The sequence below is a fragment of the Poeciliopsis prolifica genome, unplaced genomic scaffold, assembly GCF_027474105.1.
Source record: "Poeciliopsis prolifica strain line A6 unplaced genomic scaffold, Auburn_PproV2 SCAFFOLD026, whole genome shotgun sequence".
In the NCBI taxonomy this organism is placed as follows: domain Eukaryota; kingdom Metazoa; phylum Chordata; class Actinopteri; order Cyprinodontiformes; family Poeciliidae; genus Poeciliopsis; species Poeciliopsis prolifica.
Genome location: NW_026562401.1, coordinates 4075205 through 4095359, shown reverse-complemented (window position 1 = coordinate 4095359; position 20155 = coordinate 4075205). Strand labels below are relative to the sequence as shown.

General features: G+C 39.3%; 2 protein-coding genes across 2 annotated transcripts; one reads left to right on the top strand and one right to left on the bottom strand.

Moving 5' to 3' along the window:
• The first annotated feature begins 601 nt into the window (after positions 1 to 601).
• Positions 602 to 9832, top strand: rnf115a (ring finger protein 115a). Its single transcript, XM_055047680.1, has 9 exons — positions 602 to 727; positions 4357 to 4415; positions 4623 to 4677; positions 4829 to 5112; positions 6581 to 6649; positions 6733 to 6805; positions 6877 to 6970; positions 7915 to 8030; positions 9033 to 9832. The coding sequence occupies exons 1-9, from the start codon at positions 650 to 652 to the stop codon at positions 9147 to 9149; spliced, it is 945 nt and encodes a 314-aa protein (XP_054903655.1). The 5' UTR covers positions 602 to 649; the 3' UTR covers positions 9150 to 9832.
• Positions 9833 to 10037: 205 nt separating this feature from the next.
• gba (glucosidase, beta, acid) lies at positions 10038 to 19151 on the bottom strand. Its single transcript, XM_055047679.1, has 12 exons — positions 19052 to 19151; positions 18903 to 18980; positions 18620 to 18811; positions 18407 to 18553; positions 15241 to 15374; positions 14988 to 15160; positions 14801 to 14890; positions 14562 to 14709; positions 12935 to 13159; positions 11758 to 11921; positions 11570 to 11686; positions 10038 to 11491 (listed from the first exon to the last, which is right to left on the bottom strand). Exons 2-12 carry the CDS (start codon positions 18973 to 18975, stop codon positions 11386 to 11388), a joined length of 1569 nt encoding a protein of 522 aa, XP_054903654.1. The 5' UTR covers positions 18976 to 18980; positions 19052 to 19151; the 3' UTR covers positions 10038 to 11385.
• Positions 19152 to 20155: the final 1004 nt, after the last annotated feature.

Sequence of the window (20155 nt, the reverse complement as noted above, 5' to 3'; positions counted from 1 at the left end):
GTTTCCATTAGAGCAAAAATGTTTCCATGTATGTCGATGTATTAAATTAACTGAGAATTACAGATGCAGGTGTGTCACACTCCCTAAAATGTTTGACCTAAATTGTTGGATTGCAATTTCCTAAAAATAAAACAACATGTAGATTTATGAACATTTACCACTCGAGTAGTCCAAATATAAAGTCCTAGTAGTTTCTGCACAACTCAGATTTGAGGGAAGTTTGTTCCAAAGATAAGGGTATCATTCCACCCTTTTCGTTGGTTGAGCTCCTTTCTGTAAAGCAGTGGTGTGATTTCATCAGGAGACGCTCTGTTTTATTTATCTGACCAGTAACTCAAAATTTCTGACGTTTAAATGCAAAAAACAACAACAAAAAACACTCCACTTGGATGAAATTAGTAAAAGTAATAACAATAAAATGTGTTTACCTACTAAATGTGTGGACAGTCCATGACAATTGTCTTAGTGATATGAATAATATTATAGATATTGTTAATTTTAAAACCTACCTGCAACGCTATTGTAGTATAGAGTGAAGTAGTATGAGAATGTGATTTGATAATATGCTGCAACTACTTGCCATACCAGGCCGACAGCTGTCTTCGGTTGGCGGAGGACCGACGTCAGTGTTTGTGCTTCTTTGGGGAAGATGGCGGAGGCTGCGGCTGTTCCCCCGCATCGCTTTTTCTGTCACTGTTGTAAGGGAGAGGTGAACCCCAAACTCCCGGTAGGTCAGATGACTTTAGTTTATGTGCCGTGTTATTTTGTGGAGCACCGGGGCTGACAGCGCTGCCTGCCGGAGAATATCTTGATTCTTTCGCCTGCTTGCTAAAGCTAAACCCAGCTAGCCTGGTAGCGCTTGTTAGCCCCGTTTGTTGTTGTTGTTGTTGTAAACTCGCGAAATAAACTCCTGCCAACGTGTCAACAGATCTTAAAAGCAAACACTGTCTACTTTCGAAAGGTTTAGACGTCTAACATGATTATGCCAAAACTCTCTGCTTAAAAATGTGCTTAAGATACTTCAGGTATGTTCGCGATATTTCTGCTGGTCAACAGCAACAGAAAGCTCGACAACTTTTTAAAAATTAGCTGACAGAAAGTCGGCAGTTGCTGTTTCTCCTAAAAATAAAAATAACGTATTATTGACAGGACCAGTTGGGGAATTTTCCAGAGTGTACACTTAAAAGTGTTTAGTTTCAGTTTTGTTATCAAAAGTAGGAGTGAACTGACCACTAGTGAATTATTTTACAGTCAGCATCAAGATACTTAGAATATATGTGTACATATGTTTGTTTTTGAAAGACTTGGGAGTAAATCTAAACTTTGACAAGAACTGAAGGAGCTTCTATTGTAGCCGAATCATATCTGTAAGATCTTTGATTAGTCTTATAAAACCATTAATGGGCTTTTGGAGACAACTTTGTGTTGCATTAAATACATTTATCACTTTAAAAGTTAATCTAAGAAACGTGGTCACACTTGCCTCTTTGTTCCATATTTCAATCAAGCAGCTGATTTTGTATGTGTTAAACCTGCTGATTCAAATTGTCTTTGAGAACTATAAAATAATATGGTAGAAGAAGACCATCCAATATTTTTCTCTATTCTCTATTGGTCAAAGTGTTCTAATAGTTTTCATATGTTGTATTACAAGCAACATCCGTGTCTTCTTGACACGTTTAAACTCTTTGCTTATCTCAGAGAATTTGAAAATGCTGCCAACATTTCCAGATCTCACATTTTCCATGGCAGCCAGAGGTTTAAAGTGCAAAAACATCCAACAGAGCAGCTTTGCTGTAATGTTAAGCCTTCCTGTTATCTGCTGAAGTCTTGCTCCCTGAATGAGTAGCTGACACACCTCTGTACAAAGTAGTTTTCTTTTTAAATAGCTACTTACACTTTTAATTTTGATTTAAATAGTGTACACTTAAAGTCTTCCTGCATCAGTAATCACTCCTACTATGAAATGACCAGATGTTGCAGCAACATCTGGTCATCTTGACTTTTCAGTCTTGTTTTTTAGTGCATCTGTAAATAATTTTGAGTTGTCAACATCAAATCAGATCGATTTATTTTTTAAATATACGTATCGCCCTTTCACATGTTGATAGACATCATTTTGTGTCAGGGAAACAAACACTCACTTAATGTCTGACCGACTGTAGTTGAAATTGTTTTTCTTGTCCTATTTATTTTTTTGGCAAATTTGTTCAATAAGTTGTAACAAAGTGAAGCTTAAAATAAATAGTTGCATTTGTTACATTAGCGTTATAGTAAAGGATAAGCTAATACTTAACCATAATCAGTCAGGTTAGCTAATTATTGTTTTATAAAATCACATTTGTATTGTGTATACTTATAACACTTCTAATTAGAGGTCTAAATCCTGAGCTTCATTTGAATCTTCATTTTGATCAATTCCATATTATTTATTTTTCTACGCTGTCACTCAAAATAGGTTTGCTACTTGAAAGACATTTCATGACATTTCAGTCTCAGTCAGCATGATGACTACAGCACCCAAGTATCACAGCACACTACCTCGGTACTTCCCAAGTATCATTTTTCATTCATCTAGGATCATGTGCGCATGTGTAAAACAGAAAGGATAAACTGGGCAAGTGACGACTGGCACAATCTGGTTTTGCCAATTGTGCACTTTCAGATCCTAATGTTGGTCAAATCAGACTAATGAAATGTAATTCCTGGAATAAGGTCATGTATGTATGGAGAAGTTTATATCGTTTTTCCAAAAGCACTTTCCTGAACACTTTTTAAATACAGCTTCATATGCAGGCGACATTAATCTGATCACCTCCTCATTGTCTGCATGTTCTGGATCTTCGCTCGGCCCTGTTTTCATGGCCTGAAAGCCCTGGCTGTCATTAGGAAAAGAACATCTGAGCGATGGTGGCGTTTTCCTCATTCTGTCTCACTGTTTTCTGACACTCAAGGCGTGGTCGGCCAGACCAGCTCTACCTCCTGGGTTACATTCAGAAAACACTGGCTGTCATTCAACAAAGGGTCTGACATTATCATGTAAAAATACTTTGAGATGTTTTTACACTGGAATCTGGAAAGTGTTTTCAGATGACATGTCAAATAATGGCACTACTGTCTTTTACTTTTTTTGTGTTATGTTTATAGAGGTATATGATACAAAGATATTGGATTATGACATAAAACTTAGAGCATAACATACATTTAAAGCAAAGTTTATTTACATGCTTCTGCACGTTTTGTCAGCAAAAAAGAAAACATTCACAAGCTAAATTATGTAATTTTATAAGACTTTGTAGTCATATGTGTCGATCCTGGTGGTGAAGTTTTTAATTTGCTATATCTGGAATACGAATGTTTTGCCATTATTTTTTTCTAAAAATAATTGGCAGATTGGAATTTACACATTAATAATTTTGTCTCGTTAAATATCAGTAATTTTTTTTTTTATTTGTAAGTTTTGAGCTGTTCCACATTGTCCATCCAGTCGAAAGAATGTGTTCATTTTGTAAAATATGTAACTTAAAATATAAAAGAGGAAAATCTGAATTTGGAAACAGCAAATTTTGAAGGTTTTTTATGAGGATCATTTTGTTCAGTGCTGGTCTGCGTTCTCACACGTCTTATTTTCTTGCTTTGCCTTCGGCTTTTTATTAAATCAATTTTATATAAATAGCATGCATGTTATCTGAGTGGTGTCAATTTGCTTTCAAATTAAAGTACAATTTTGGAGGCTAGCTAAGTAGTCTGGTACTGAGTGCTCTGGAAGTTTTAGGTATTAAATGTCAGCTGTCCAGGACACAGCTTTGCAAAATAAAAACGACAAGTGTATAATATTTTTTTTCCTGTATCCCATAGTAATTTTCCCCTCTCAATTGTAGTTAAAATCTTTTTGAAATAAATATGAATTCACTTTGAAATATGCAGCCACATACTTTTTTCTAAACCGAACGTCAGTGTAAGAATAACAAATATTTATTGGTTCAGTCTCCTCCCACCTAAAATAATGCCTCTTTATTTGTTCGTCTTTTTTTTTTTTGTCCTATTTTCTAACATCTATTTCACTCATTTAGACAAATCACACCACGTAAACCTGGATTACTCAAACCCAGTTCTTGAGATTTAGCATCCTGAGACTTTTAGATGCGTCTTCTCTCCAACACACCTAAATTAAATGACTGAATTCCCTCATCAGCTTCACAGAGCTGTAGTAACGACCTATCAACGTGTTGGAGAAGAAATGCATCTAAAAGTTGCTGGACTGGTCTTGGCCATCCGTGACCTAAACTAACATCTTCAGTCCCTGGTTATCTGTATGAAAATGTTTGACTCAGACTTTGTTTTGCCTCCTTCCAGGAATTCACCTGTCCAAGATGTGATTCAGGTTTCATAGAGGAAGTAACAGAGGATTCCAGGTATGAGGCTTTTCTCCCTCTGCTTTAATTGTCCGTATAAGTAATCGTGTCAATGTCCAAGTGATTGGACTTCAGACTAATGTTCTGTTTAAGCTGCATACCATGTAGTCTGGTTCCAGGATGGCACTACAATTGTTCAGAAATGAGGGGTTCAATGTATGTTCATAATAATGTGTCTTTTGTCCCCTTGTGCGCTGCTTCCCTCAGTCTCCTAGAGGGCGGCGCTAATGGGCTGGATGACACAGCCACACAATTTGCAGAGGTACGAGTTTTTGGGGGGTTGTTGAAGGAAAACAAACAAACATCAACGATGTTTCAGTTCGCCGTCTTCTCTTCTTTTGACCCTTATTTCTCATTGTTTTCTACGTATAATTTCTCATACTATCCCCTCTTTGTTGTTGACATCTTTGTAGCTATGGCACCTTTTGTTACTGGAGCGGCCATTTACAACAGACAGAGACAGTCCTGACTCCGAGCACCGGCTCCCTGGAGGACGCCTGATGGGCTTCGGTGATCTGGGAGGGCTGGGAGGCGGATCGATAGGGGGATCTGTCCCCACAGGTCTGGGAGGATCCATGGGGGGACTGCTAGGATCCGGGGACTCCTGGGGGCAAGGGCGTCCTCCTCGTTTAGGCAGCCAGAGGAGATACAGGTCCAGAGGCAGCAGCAGGCCAGATCGCTCACCAGCGGTTGAGGGGTAAGCTGTTTCTACCACCTTAGCCTTGTTTCCAACAAACAGCGGCGGTTGAGACATGTTGCAGCTCCAGTGCGGTCGCTGGAGTCGCTCACAGCTGACGCACAAAATGATTTGCTGCAACTTGTTGGATGTTTCAGGGGCAGCCCTGCAGTTCTCTTTGCTGTGTGTGCAGTGACTAAATACAAGATGACTTTCACAGCAAAAAGCCACATGCACATTCCCAGTTCACACATAACTTGCTGCAAAAGGCTAGAAATCAGCTGGTCAAATAAAATTAACCAGAAATAAAAATGAAACATGTTTTTTGTTTTTCTCCAAAGACACTGATCTTGATCCTCAGACAATCAGTTAAATTTTTAAAATTGATTTTGGCTGCTTATTTTGCTCAAATAAAGAAGCAAAAATCTAAACTTAGCAATATAACTGGAGCCAATTGTGTCTTTTTCTTCTCAGAGAAAAGTTCTTGAATATACCATTTAAAATGGATTCTTTGCCGGTTTGTGTTTTCCGTAGACGGGTCAATCCTTTAAGGAGACGGTCACGGAAATGATGCTTCTTATTAGAGTTTCAGAGAATTGAACTCACCTAAAAGAGATGTCTTTTTCTGCTTCTAAATGTCCCTTTACTCAATATCTGCCGGCAATACTCAAAATATATGCTTCATTAATCATGGAGGGTGATTTCTTTAGACATGTAGCAAAATGAGGCACAAGATATCATGAAAAGATTGTAGTAACTTGCATAGAAAATATGTTTGTGAAAGCAAACAAAAAAGCTTTCTGGAGTGTCTGCTTTGCTCAGCAGTTTCAGTGAGATGGTTTAAATCTTTCTTGAACTGCAGACCCCTCCTGTAACCTAATATCTTGTGATTCTTACATGATTCAGACACATTTACCTAACAATCTCCAAGACAGCATCCTTATCAGTAACCTCTGTATGCTGTGATGTTAGGCAACTTCCAATAATGTCAACAAATGTTGCAATAACAATATGACTTGCAGTGAATAAGCAACAAAACATTGTTTAGGTTGTCGTTGTAAAAGCTACTTCTAGACGACATCGACTGTTTTTGTTACTGAAGCAAGTTAGTTTTAGTTTCATAATGATTTTCTTAAACATGCCTATTGAACTGCTTAATCTGTTTTCTACAGTTTAAGCAGTTCTCCACAATATGCATATTGTATACAGTGATACTGCAATGATTATAGATTTGCAATGTATTGCACATCCCATGTCTGGGTCATTCACAGGTCAGAGAGTTTCTCTAAGACTGCTTCAGCATTAAAGTAGGAATGAGTGAAAAAGCAGCCAAAGTTCAAAGAAAATCTTTGATTGGTTTCTAGAAATATTAATGCAATTTCTGACATGTATTTTAATTTAGAAAGAAACTCAGATAATTGTCTTCCAGCTATCATGAGTCTTGTATTTGGTTCTAACTTTAGTTGCTGTTGTGTGTTTTTTCTCACAGGATTGTGCAGCAGTTTCTAGCTGGACTCTTTGCCAACTCTGGAGTTCCCGGCTCTACTCCTCTGTCATGGTAAACCTAAGCAGCTTCGCTCACCAGCGTTGCTTTTCTGAAACTGTTCATCTCCAGCTTGGCTGCGCCTCTGTCTCTTACAGGACAGGGATGCTGCACTCCAACCCAGGCGATTACGCATGGGGACAGGGAGGGTTAGACGCTGTCATAACGCAGGTGAACTAATTTTCTTACCACACTTTCACCTGCTTTTACCCTCGAGTTTACCTGTGTGTGTGTGTGGTTAGTTACTAGGTCAACTGGAGAACACAGGCCCTCCTCCAGCGGAGAAAGAGAAGATTTCTTCCCTCCCGACTGTCAATATAACTCAGGAACAGGCAGGTCTGTCATATTTCGTGCCTCTTAGTTTCTGACCAGGTTACACTTGTCCTTAAAGTTGACTATAGCTGTGCTTGAGTTGCCAGTTTAACTCCTTTCCATGGACAGCGGTTACTTTATTTGGACTGTTTGGTCATGGCTGCTAACTTTTTCAACTAGTTATTAAATCCAGAGGCTCTACTCTATGTGTTTCAGTGCTGTTCACATACACAGACTCACTTTAATGCGATACTATGAGGTTTTTTCCTTTTATTGAGAAAATATATATTTTTAATTAATATTTGTCTATATGTATCTTTTAGATTCAGAATGAAATGACTCCGGTCAGCTTACTACAGTCTTAAATTTTGGAAAAAAAATGTTTCAAGTTTGGACAGGTATTTCAAATGAAAATGAAGTAAAATGTTTCCTATTTCTATAATTATTAATTCCCTCTTTTTTTCAATTAATGTCAGAACATCCAGAAACGATGACTTCAGCTGATTTTTGTATTTAGATAAACGGACATTAAACATGGGCAAATTCAATACTTATTGTCTTTAAAGTCTCATAACAGTACAGCTTTAATCCTTGAATGAAAATTAGTGCATATTATTGCATTTAAATTTCAAAATGAGCCAACAGTTGATTGAGAAATCCAGTTAATTGTATAATTTTTAAATGGAAAGACTATGGCTAATAAAAACCTCTAAAACTCTTTTTAGGGTAAAATATTCATCAATCTAGACAAGATTAGCTGTTTATCCCATTAACTAATTGCAGTGGACCCTTTGTGACTTTGTCTTTATAGTTTAACTTGCACTAACTCATTATCTTTGAATTGTAAAAAAAAAAAAAAAGAATATAATGCTCATAAATGAACAACAACAACAACAAAAAAAACCCACAAAAGAGAAGTGCTTTTTTATCAGTGGAACTAAAGCATGTTTTCCTCTTGTCTCCTGCAGACTGCTGTATGGAATGCCCAGTGTGCAAAGAGGACTTTGCACTGGGAGAACCAGTCAGACAGCTACCCTGTAACCACTTCTTTCACTCAGACTGTATAGTACCATGGCTGGAAATGGTGAGTCACGATACAGAACGGCAAGCATATGATTCATTTGCTGTTCTTGGGAAAAAAATAAATCCAGATGTAAAACCACATTCAAACTAGCTTTCCAGGATAGAGCAAAAAAAAAAGAAAAATTATAATTATAACAAATTTCCATGTGCAAGATCAGCATCAGAAAGGAACGATCAGGTTGCAGTTTGCAATTGAAAAGTACTTTGAAAGACTATTCTTAACCCTTAAAACTTTTTATATTCTGCCAATTTCATTAGGATTTATATACTGGAAAGACACAGATAAGCATGTACCGGTAATCATATATTAGTGTATTTCTAAGTTTCCACAAATCAGTTTGTGGGAAACTGATTTGCCGTGGAGGAAGGCGATCTGGTCAAATGAGAGATGATGAGATGATGATGTGTTCATCATCTGCATGGGAATGATGAACACATCATGCAGAAATATGGTGGTGGAAGATCTGAACACTTCTGAGATTCTGGGTTTCAGCAGATTCTCAGCAGGTGAAATGCTGTTTAGAGACGTTCTCTATCCAGTCTCACTGAGCTAGAGCAAAAATATTAAAACATCCCGCTAAATGTGCAAAGCTGAGTGAGACGGAAAGTGGTTCCTATAAAGTGTTCACCCCAGAGACAGAATGAATGCATACTTACGAGATTTTTTTGCATTGTCCTTCTGCTTTACATATGTTACATTCCATTAAAGTTGGAGGTTTAACATGTCAAAATCAGAAAAGGTTAAAGAGGATGGCTAACTTGCTGAAAGTGTTCGTATTAACTTGGCATTTTTAATTGAAAGATAGCCATGTACTATCCTCCATTGACATCCACTGAAATTAGTTTGATTTGATTAAAGCTCAGTTTATAAGTTGAATTAATGTGTTGGTAGGAACATGCTGCACTGTTTTGTTGTTTAGTTTGACAGTAATAACACCATATTTTTGAAAAAAAAAAAACAGCTGCAAGCTGATGTCTGCCTTCTTTTCCGGTGGTTCTGCAGCACGATACGTGTCCAGTGTGTCGGATGAGTTTGAACGGAGAAGACAGCAGCAGCCAGCCCTCAGAGTCCCCCTCGCTCTCCACGGACCCTCGCACACAGGAGAGATGGTCTTTTTGAGACACCCCAGCTGTCTCATCCTCAGCTTTCCGTCACTTACGTCCAGGAAAAAAAAAAAAAAAAAAAAACGCTTCACATCTTCCCTATTTTCTTTCTGTTCCTGTCATTATATTTTCAGCCACTTTGTATATTTATTTTCTATTTTTAATGCCTTCTTCTTCAATCATGTATCCTCTTAAAGACGTCTTAATTTGTTGTGGTTTGCTTAATCTATTTTATTTGTGGGGATAGAGCAGCCTAGATTGACCCTCATCTCGCCCCGTTCTTTTTCCGTTTCCTCTCCATACTTTTCTCTCGGCGCGTTGCTGAAATTCTCTGACGGAGGAAAAAATAAGACATTTTTTTTCCTCTTCACAGTTTCAGAGACACAAAATCCTGTAGCTGAGCCCTGTGGAGGCACGAGGAATATTCTTAATAGCAATTCTGCTCAGTTATTTTGCAGTGATTGTCATCAGGAAAATTTTTGACATTTTAAATTGAATAGGAATCTGATTAAAGAGCCACAAATAGAAGCTGTAACTTCAGATAAGAGGAAGCATTTTTTTAAGCCCTCCCAATTCCTCTCTGTTTGAAGCTGTACATGAACTGAGGAAATGACATTTTTCAGTGTTTTGCCCTCATATCTCATGCTTTAGATGTCATAAACTGCTCCTGGTGTATATATTAAATACAAATGACATCCCTCTCTCATTTTAGTCCTCTGTTTATGGCAGTCTTTTTTTGATTTACATTTTTACCACTTATTTTGATGTAAATAATTTTAGTCCTACTTAAGGTTTGCAAAGAAGACATTGAGAATGGCAACACAAATGTGAAATACATGGTTTATGAAACTGTATATTATAAATATAAAATGTTTATGATGTATCAATAAATTGACAGAAAATGTTGCTTGCTAAAAGTGCATTTAATATTGATTAAGAAACATTTTGAACAGTGCGCTTTATACACAATAAAACTAAAAGAAGGCATTTATGAGCTTTGTTGATCAGAAGGATCATTAGTAGCACGATGAGGCCTCAGCAGCACTTGTGAATAAATTACTTTCATTTATTGCTGTTGCTTAAAAAAATGGTGAAAAAAAAAATAGCTTCACAAACTCGATTAAAATATGCTGAGGTTCTTTGGAGTTATTTAAATAACTGGCTACAGTAATTGTGCAGAACAGAAATGTGTTCATATTAAAACTGACATTGGATCTGCTCCTCTTCCAGCCAGTGGGGACATTATGCCAGAGTGGACCTCTGGCATAATGCCGAGTACTTTCACATTCATAGTACAAAACAAACGAGCATATTAGTGATAGCAATGGATTAGCTTGAAATCGATGTTTCCAGATCCATATTTAACTCAGAATTTGGGCTACGAACTGAACTTAGTGGACAATCACCGTAACAAGCATTTGTGACAAGAAAAGCCAACAAGTTGTTTGATGTTCATACTTTGCCATTTGATTTGTGAGCCCAAATCTGATATGGAAGCTGTGTTTCCATTAACTAATAGCCTATATGTACCAATAATAGTTATTAAACTATTACTAGCTATTTAACTGACAATAGTTATTAGTTAGTCATAACTACTATGCCTTATAATTATGTCCAATTTAAAGATAAGCTTATATCCTATTAGCTGGGGTTTAATACTGACACCGTTTATGCGGATCGTCTCCAATCACCTCACTGCTTGGGTTGCTTCACCAAACAGCCCAGGTGAAAACTAAAGTCTTGTTGAATGAGATCCACTTGACGAAGAAATCCAGTTCAACAGGTGCAACACATCTAAAACTCAAATTGCTCCCATTTTAAACCCTGAGTGTCTCCGTATCAAATCTTCAAAAGCAATTAATCTCTGCATGTAAACATTGGCAGGGCGGGTTAGTAGCGGCCTCTACTCAACATCTCAAGTTAGCACGATTGTGAGAATGAACAAGTGAAACTATGACGACATGAAGTCATGATGAAGTTTTCCAGTGCAGTTTTCCTATTTAGGAAATCCTCAAAAATGAAAATGAGGCCAAATCATTTGCATACATAAGTGCATGGTGTCTAGAGATTTTGTCACAAACAGATTCAGCATATTCTTAAATTATATGATCCGACATAAAAAACCGCCAAGTGTGCCGGCGTGTAAATGGTGCAGACCATAATGAAGACATAACAGTTTGATGCGATTTATAAATGGTTGTTTTTGTGTCCGCGGTGCTCAGAGAAACTTTAAAGAGCGACATTGTTAAATCTCAGTGTGCGTTCCAAGCCGCTGTGAGCAGCGAATGGGGCGGCGCGGTGCAGGGAATATAACCCACAGCAGGATCCCACACCTCAAACTGAATGGCTGATGATGACCTGAACACAAACACACACACAGCGGGTTAGTATTTACCACTAAACTGCACTAATTAGAACCCATTTCTTTATTAGTACCTGTTGAGAACGATGAGAACCACAGAGCCGTCTGGTCTGACGAAGGCGGAAAACTCAAGCTGTGTCTTCCCACTAGCAGACACTCCCACCCTCTGCGACCCCTCCCACAGGAAAGCACTGTATACAAAGACTAAACATAAGATCTCATTGTAAAAATCAAAAGGAAACATACGAAAAAAAAACATCACCTAAAGTGGGCCATGCTGTAGAAAGTTGGCTGTTTGTAAAAGACGTCCCGCTTGGCGTCCACTATGATGGGGCTGTCCACAAAGTTCTTCACCCAGTTTGGCCCACCAGTCTGGTCCAGTGCCAGGTTCCAGTCAGTCCAGCCCACGACGAAGTGATTCAAGTCCTGAAACAGAGAAAACTCCCTCGTATGTCTTCTGAAACTAGTAGTGAGAAGTGTATCTTCATGAAGTAAAACTGTTGTCTGGGCATTCAGTGTCTTGTCACACTACAAACACACACCGGAGTTTGGAATATAATACGATGGACCAACGCAAAGTATCGGACGCGGCTTAATTCAAATTAAGAATGGAACATGCTTTTAAAAAGTTTTACAAGTAATAGTGTGATGTGCATTTTGTGTCCAACCTTCTTCACTATGACATTTCTAAATAAAGGGACATAGCAGAGATGTTAGAGTCCTTTGACGAGGTCAAAGTCCAGACCAAAATTCGACTGAATATTTGTCAAGTCTTGAAAACTGATGTTTACATATTGATTTCTTAGAAGGACTTTTGCAAGGAAGAGCAGGCAAATGTTTCCATTTCTAGATGTGTACAAAAATGCCCAAAGGACTTCTGACTGTTCTTCCAGTAGAAACTGATTCTGCTGATATCAAGTCCAAAGACGTGCAATGCTTTTCAGATTTGTTTTTGGAAAATTATTTGAAAATCGTCCATTGTTTGCCTTCCACTACACATTTATCCTTTACCTTTTATCCATCCATCCCATACAATCCCAGTAAAGCGCATTAAAGTTTTAGCTGGTAACATGGCAAAACGTGACACCGGCAGAGAGACACGGACAGGATCAAGTTCTTCTTGACTCAGGGTACGTCTAATACCTGAATGAGCACAAAATGAATAGGATGGAAGGACTCCAGTTTCCCCCAGCGAAAGTGAAGTAAGATGACACAGAACACCAGTTCCAGCTTGCTCTGCAGCCCCTGCAGGCAGTTTCTGTAGTGTGTGTATGTGTATGTGTGTGTGGGTGTGTGTGCAGCAGAGTGCAACATTTAACCTGCACTGCAGCTTGGAGGGGAGGGAGACGCGGCTCTCGGGGACGGCTCGCAGCTTGTCAAATCTGACGCCTGCAACAGTGGATGTGAGGGAACAAGCGCCAACCCTGAGATGAGCTCACCTCTAGGATGTCGTGTGCGTATTGCTCTGCCCGATCCCAGCTGCCCAGCTTCACCCCGCGGTCCGCTGGGCTCCAGCCCGCACAGGCCTCCGTGCCAAACAGATAGTACTCTGGGTACAGCTGATGGGTGGCTCCCAGGCTCGCCTCCGCAGGGACGAGACTGTCCAGGTACCAGTGCACCGCCACGCCGTGAATGTATCGTGCTGCATGAATGTCACTGAGAACCTGGAGGGACAAAAAGGCAAAAAAAAAAAGATAATTACCAGTACTGCAACTAGAGGTTTATTTTGTCTGATCATACGATCATATAATCTGTACTGAATCCCTCTAATTTATGTGACAATTGAGATGACAATTGTGGCATAAATTCAAGAGACTCAGTTACATCTGTTCGTTCGACAGTCTCCAGATGTTAAACTGGCTTTTAATTACTGTTAGTTCTACTGAAACGAGAGACTTAATGTTCTCACACACATTTTTTTCCCTAAAGAGCTGCTATTCAACTCAATCGCTCATTTTCAGTGAAAGCCAACAGATCAGGCGCCGGGCGTCCAGTGAATTACGCAACAGAATTAAAATGATCTGTTTTCATCTATCACTTATTTTATTGCTTCCAACGTAAATGCAGCAAACAGAACACAAATGTGACATTCAAACTAATTACATTTCAAACACTGCAGTAAAGTAGCGATTTACTAATGTGAAAGAAAAAAAAAAAGACTCATAATTCCTACAAATTCAGCAAAGTATTCTGACGTCTTTCTAATTTTTTTTTTCGTTAATCTTGTTTTACAACTAGAGAAAGATCCTCTATGACAGGTTGGGCTCTGAAAGAACGTTTGATTTCTGTTAGTATTTTTCTTATTGGTTTGTAATTTAAAACAAAATGAAACTTAAAGTTACACAATTTATATTTTTTTGTCACTTGAAATCTTCATCTTTTTTTCACGATTCTTTTCCCAGATGTTCCGTTTGTTGATGAACTCATTGGTGGGTTGGACTGACACCACTAGCGAGCCCCCAGTTGAACGCTCCTAACCTGAAGTTTCAGTTTGAAGAATCAGAAATTTATAGAAAGAAAAAGACCAGAATAAAGTAATGCACCACATTCAGAGAATGAAATTTGATGTAAAGTCTGGAAAAGTATTGGAAAAGCAAATAAGAAAGGGAAAAAATATATATTTCCAGACTTTGTTCTCTGCCTTTCTCTACTTCTTTAATAATTTTTTGGGGGAGCTGACTGAATTTGTCAGATTATCTGTGGGAAAATTGTTTAGCAACACCTGAGACACACCAGGAATATGAAGACTTTGAGATGAGATGAACTAAATTTTAGAGTAAATATCAGATATTTCCTTCAGCACTCAGGATGACTTGCATGTGACTTATATGGAAACATAATTTCATTACGACTGCCATTTTACCACAAACTGAAAAGCAGCAGACTTTGCTCATTTGAATTGACCTTACATGGCACTACTTTCTGCTTTCACTTTCCTTTTTGAATGTTTGGTCTACTGCTGGTTTCCCAAAATATAACTGCGGTGATCTCATCTGCCACCATGTGGGCTGAACAAAGTCAAAGACGACCTTCCCCACTGCTCTATCTCTTTGTCCTTGGACTCACCACTCGGGCCCAGTGGGGCAGCAGCAGGCGGTTGTCATCCAGTATGAGGATGTGTGTGTGTGGGTGTGCTGAGGACTGCAGGGCCGGGCCCAAGTCCAGAGCCACCCAGTCCCTCTGCTTCTCAGGAGTGAAGCCCAGAGCCTGGAAACTGCGACCACACAAAGACACTAATGTGATTTTTTTTTTAGCATTTTTAAGCCACAAGGATGCTGCGTATTGTTCCAAATTAAATCAGGGACCTGTAGTTTGTCATTTGTCCTGCAGAGGGCTCGTTTCCTGTAGTCAGCGCCCAGAAGGTTAGGTTATATTTAGCATATTCCTCAAGGAACCTGCCAGGGAAAGTTAAAATGCATCAGAATTTATGTCTCCAGTATCAGGCCTGTCTGATGTGTGATAACAATTCAAGGTAAAAGACCCAAAAGTCACCTGATATAGTACTGAGCCCATGTTTTATACTCCTTGCCCCCCGGCTGGCCCTTCAGGGAGCCCTTTCCTATGAGTGCACCATTAGTTTTCATCCAGGCGGGGGCGCTCCAGGCGCTGCCAAGCAGGGAAAGTGGGCGAGGGGACAAGGCCTGGGCACGCAGCAGCAGAGGGATCTGAAACAAAGAGGAAGAGAATGTTGATGAGGACACATTAGGAGATGGACGTGTTTCTGCATCAGTGTAAAGACAGAGACCTTCATCTTCACATCCTCAGGGGCCAAAGCGAAGCTTTTCAGGTCGTAGTCCCCGGGTGTGTCAGCGTAGGTGTACAGCCGAGTGGAGAAGTCACAGCTGGCCATGGGGACGCGCACAACGCTATAGCCAATGCCTGGTACAACACAGAGAAACAAAAACGGTCCAGAGTCTTCAGTGATCAGAGCCGGCCCAAGGCATAAGTTAACCAAGCCACCGTCAAGGGACTCCAGACCAGCAGGGGGCCCTCAAGAGCCCCGTAATACTCAGTAATTTTCTTTGCCGTTTGCTGTTCATACTATATTTTGTGTTACTTTTCATTTAAAATTTGCTCAACTGTTTAATTTGTTGTAAAAGAAAAAAATAAATATTATTTAAAAGAATATCACATTTAAACTAAAATGCATATTTTTTGATACATTATACAGTTACCGAGTACTAAATGATTTCAGTTTTTTGTGACTGAGCTTTAGAACAATTTTTTGCACAATAAATTTAGTACAATTTATTTTATTTATTTATTTTTTGCTTTATTTTCAGCGCTTTTTATTTAATGAACCACATAAACTGATGTCTCTAAAATAGTCAATTGTTTTGTTGCCACAAGTACAAAACGTCCTCTGGCTCATGGCTTTATCTGAAAATTGGGCTCAAATTCTGCTCAGGTGGCCCTCGAGCGTCGGACCGAGCCCCGCAGCTGGTGCAGATGTCACAAAGCTTTAAACATCTGCAGGTGTGAAGAATCTGCCGATGCTCTCCTCCAAACCATGACGGCACCGCTGCTCCCTGAATAAATTAAGGCTCCATTGACACGCCTGACTCACTTTACTAGAAATCTTTCATCTCTGCACTGTGAATAAAAACTTCAATAGGATTACGAGCGTTGTACTTCGCAGTCCTTTAATCTCTTTCCTGGTACTGTGCAGGTGACACGATCAGATACGATTCTCAAAGATGAAACGATAAAGATCTGCATGCCGCTGCTGCGATAAGCTATTTCTGTAAAAGCTGGTGATCTTATGGTGTTTTGCAAATAAAAACCTCACTGACATTTACAAAGAATGGCTTATAAAAAAAAAAAGGAAAAAACATTCCCACATTAAGTTGTGGGGCAGCATACCTTGTAGTACTAACAAATTTAATGGAGAAGGTCAAACTGTTTTCTTCTTTCAGCTGAAAACAACAACCAAAAACATCTTTAAAATGATAGAAAACAAATGATGTCTGCAAGACTTTTCGAAAGACACAATTAAGAGAACACTTTCACTGCTTCTGTTTTTCTTTCTGTCATTTGAACATCCGAGAACAATCTAACCGAGGAGGAATGCTGAGAATGAGGCCGCATTTAAATTGAATAATAAAAAGAAGAAATAACATTTTCCTATTATACCTTGATTTTCCTCGACTCAGCAGTCTGAACCACCATCTCCAAACTCTAAATCATTTCAGACCAGCTTGCTGCGGTAAAAGAATTAAAGTGACCCGGTCGGTCATTAGATCTGAATCTGCTCCCAACAGGATTTGCAGCCTGATGAAACCAAATCTCCAGATTGAGGTTTCTGCCAAAATGGCTAAATCTACATTATAAAGATTTTATGATTTTTGGAGGTGAGGGGGGGCAGAAAAGCTGTAATCCTGGATGGGGGAAAGTTTATGTCATGCAGTGGTGTGTTACAGTTTGATGCTTTTATGTCCGCATTCAGTACCACTCCATATACTTGGCTTCAAGGTGGCCAGATGTTTCTGGGTGGTCACATGACAACCATTAATATTTTACGTCCCATTTTAAATTCCAAACCCAGTTTTGAAGCGAGGTTTGGATCACTTTTACTGCTGTACCACCCGACTGCGTTTCATTGATCTGCTCCAGTATTTACACCTAAAATCTTGAATGAAGTTCAAGATTTTATCTGAATATTTGATCTGAATATTGTCAGATCAAATGTCTTCTGGGGAGATGTTTAATAGTCAAACAGGACAAAGATTGAGTTATTTGACCACACTGGTAGCATAAATGTTTGGAGGAGTTGCAACTATTGTTTCAAATCTAAAAAAAGCACATGGATGTCCAAAATGTGGGGCGGGGACTATTTTGTGGCTCTTGGGATGATTTTCTGCGGCCCCTGAGTGCAAATCAAATTCTGCAGCAAATAAATTATTACAGATAAAAGAAAATCTACCTTTTCAGCCCACTAGTACTTCCAACTTGACTACTCTGGTAATTACTCACCACGTGTTTGGCTTTCATTGTAATTTCAAGTATAAAATTACAAACCTTAAGAATTTATTAGAATTATTATTATTATTATTTTTTTTAATAAATCCATATTACAGCGCTGAATACCTTCAGGTGGACAATTCTGGCTTGTGTTGCAGAACGTTTTACACCACTGATATGGACGGCTGATGATTGGACACAGTTTGGAGTCCCAGCAGGAAAATGCTCATAAATACACACCAGCACTGAAATATGTTACTAAATTAAAAAAAAATAAAATAAAAAAAACAGCCACAAACTGGAAGGAAAACACTAAAAATCAAAAGGTAAATACTGGAAGACTGTTTGAAAACCAAGATTACAAGAAAGTCTGGATCCTGCTGCTGTCAAACATAGCAAGACAATAAGGCTTTCATTTTACACTGCAGGATGAAGTGCATTGCTTTGGCATTTATGTTTAATATTCGCTTCATCTAAAACAGTCACTTGCAGTGTTACATTAAAACAACAATGCAGTTCATTTTGGTTTATTTTTATACTCTAGTTCTCAACTAATGTCTTCTTAAGACGCTTCAGACGATCCACTCCCATAAATCTGTACATAACGCAATCAGTCCACCATCTAAACATAAGCAAATTGCATTCTCCAATAAAACCATGCAAGTCACTGATCAATCCCTCCTTCAAAACAAGCAAGAGGCAACAGTGCGAAGGAACAACTTCCCACTGGGCAATCTGTACTTTTATTTTTATGCACTTTTTAAAAACAAAATATATACTTTTTTCTTGATAAACAACAAAATGAAACCCCACAACGGCAAGGCATTATTTTTTCCTCAAGTTGATTTGAAACATCTAACCAGAATAACCACTTCAATGCAATTTTATGACTTAAAGTCGCACTGCAAACTCGGCCACTTTATAACCTTCATAAAGTTGATCATCATTACCTTCTTTGGAGAAGTACTGCCGCAGCAGCTGCTCCTGTGCGCCAGCAGAGAGAGAAAGTATGTTAATGGCTGCTGCGTCGGTCATGGCTCCTCCGAACCCCTTGATCCTCTGGTACTTCTGGTAGGGGATGATCGTCAGCCTGATACCTGGAAGAAGGAAACTCATCAGGGAACAGCACTGATGTCCCAATATCCCAGAGCTCATCCTCCTACCTGCTCCAGTGCTGTTGACCTGGACTTGACCGTGGCCTGGCTCCATCCTGCTGCCTGCCATGCTGCTCAGGTAGGTGGAGTACTGACCCAGAGGTGGCAGGCTGACCGGACCAACACCATCACAGTAGGTGGAATTGCACTCACACACCACAGAGTTATGGCCAAAGTTTCTGGCAACACATCCATTGATTCCTATGAGGGTAAAAAAAAAAAACATCCTTACTGCACATAAAACACAAGGAGGACATATTTGTTTTTGTTTTTTGCTTTGGTTTTGGGTTACCTGCGCAAAGAATCACATCCGCTGCGCTGACAACAAGAGCTGCGACAAGAGCTGATGGCAACAGCAGCCCCATTTTACCTGGAGGCGAATAAAATAACCTTTTATGAACGATCAAATCACCTGAAGAAGAAGCGAGAATAACCTCCGACCTTTCCTGAAGGGGAAGCTCAGGTGACAACACTCCTCCGCTGGTCTGTTGCTGTCCCATTAGGGAACTTCCTGATCAGTTTCTGATCAGTTTTTTTTATTTTTTTGCACTGGTCACGTGAATTTCAAAGCGATCACGTGAACAGCGTGGACGTTAATCCTGAGCTGCAGCCAGAGGGCGCTCTACCGTCAAAACGGGATTGAGGGGAGTAAAACAGAGAACGTGTTGTTTTCAGTGCTGATGAATAGCATAAAATGTATCTGCCATTATTCCTGAAATTGAACGCGATCCATTGTAATCAGGGGAGAAAATACTTTAAAAGTGGCAACAACAACAAAAAAACCCTATAGAACAAATAAAGCAGGTTGAGCAGACTGAGATGGGCTGAGGTAGAAGCAATCACAACTGAACAGCACAATTCATAAAGACGGACAATACTGGTAAAAGATGAGGATCAAATTAACAGAACATCCACATTTCATCCATCCTCTGGAGAATATTTATCAAAGATCGTTGCAGTGCAAATGTGCGGGAGGGAAATCCAGACATTCCTCTTGCCTGAGACACTGTCCTGCTCATTCTGGGGGATTTCACAAGGTTCCCAGAGCAGAAGGTCTGTCTGGGAAACATGTCTGTCTGAGGCTGCTTTCCTGCTTCAGGACCTGGACGACTTCATTTCATCGATGGAATCGTGAACTCTGCTCTCTAGCAGAACATCTTGAAAAGCAATATCTGGCCATCAGTTTGCAGCTCGAGTTCATGAGGACTTGGTTATGCAGCTGTTCCATCATCTGCAGCACATCTTTCATCTCACGCAATAAAAATCAAAAACGGCTTTCAGAGAGGGTTCGGTGAAAGGCTGGACCGAAACCTGCTTAAATGTTTCAGGGTGGCTGTTGATGTTCAAAATCATACATAATCCTAAAATAAGGGTGGGTCAAAGTTCATCCACACTTGATACTGCCAAATGGAGGAACAAGCCATTAGGCTTAGGGGGTTAATTACCCTTAACATAGAGCAAAGTATCTATGGATAATTGATCTTGAAAACTTTATATTATATATTTACTGATGTCATCTTTGTATGATTTTAAAATGTCTTGTAC

What these genes read in the sequence shown, in the direction of transcription:
- rnf115a (XM_055047680.1), top strand. Translation starts at nt 650, where the DNA reads ATGGCGGAGGCTGCGGCTGTTCCCCCGCATCGCTTTTTCTGTCACTGT. An exon ending in CAGCCACACAATTTGCAGAG is followed by an intron (nt 4,678 to 4,828) that starts GTACGAGTTTTT and finishes ACATCTTTGTAG; the next exon opens with CTATGGCACCTTTTGTTACT. An exon ending in TAGACGCTGTCATAACGCAG is followed by an intron (nt 6,806 to 6,876) that starts GTGAACTAATTT and finishes GTGTGTGGTTAG; the next exon opens with TTACTAGGTCAACTGGAGAA.
- gba (XM_055047679.1), bottom strand. Translation starts at nt 18,975, where the DNA reads ATGGGGCTGCTGTTGCCATCAGCTCTTGTCGCAGCTCTTGTTGTCAGC. An exon ending in GGACAAATGACAAACTACAG is followed by an intron (nt 14,710 to 14,800) that starts GTCCCTGATTTA and finishes GTGTGGTCGCAG; the next exon opens with TTTCCAGGCTCTGGGCTTCA. An exon ending in GTTCTCATCGTTCTCAACAG is followed by an intron (nt 11,492 to 11,569) that starts GTACTAATAAAG and finishes GTTTGTGTTCAG; the next exon opens with GTCATCATCAGCCATTCAGT.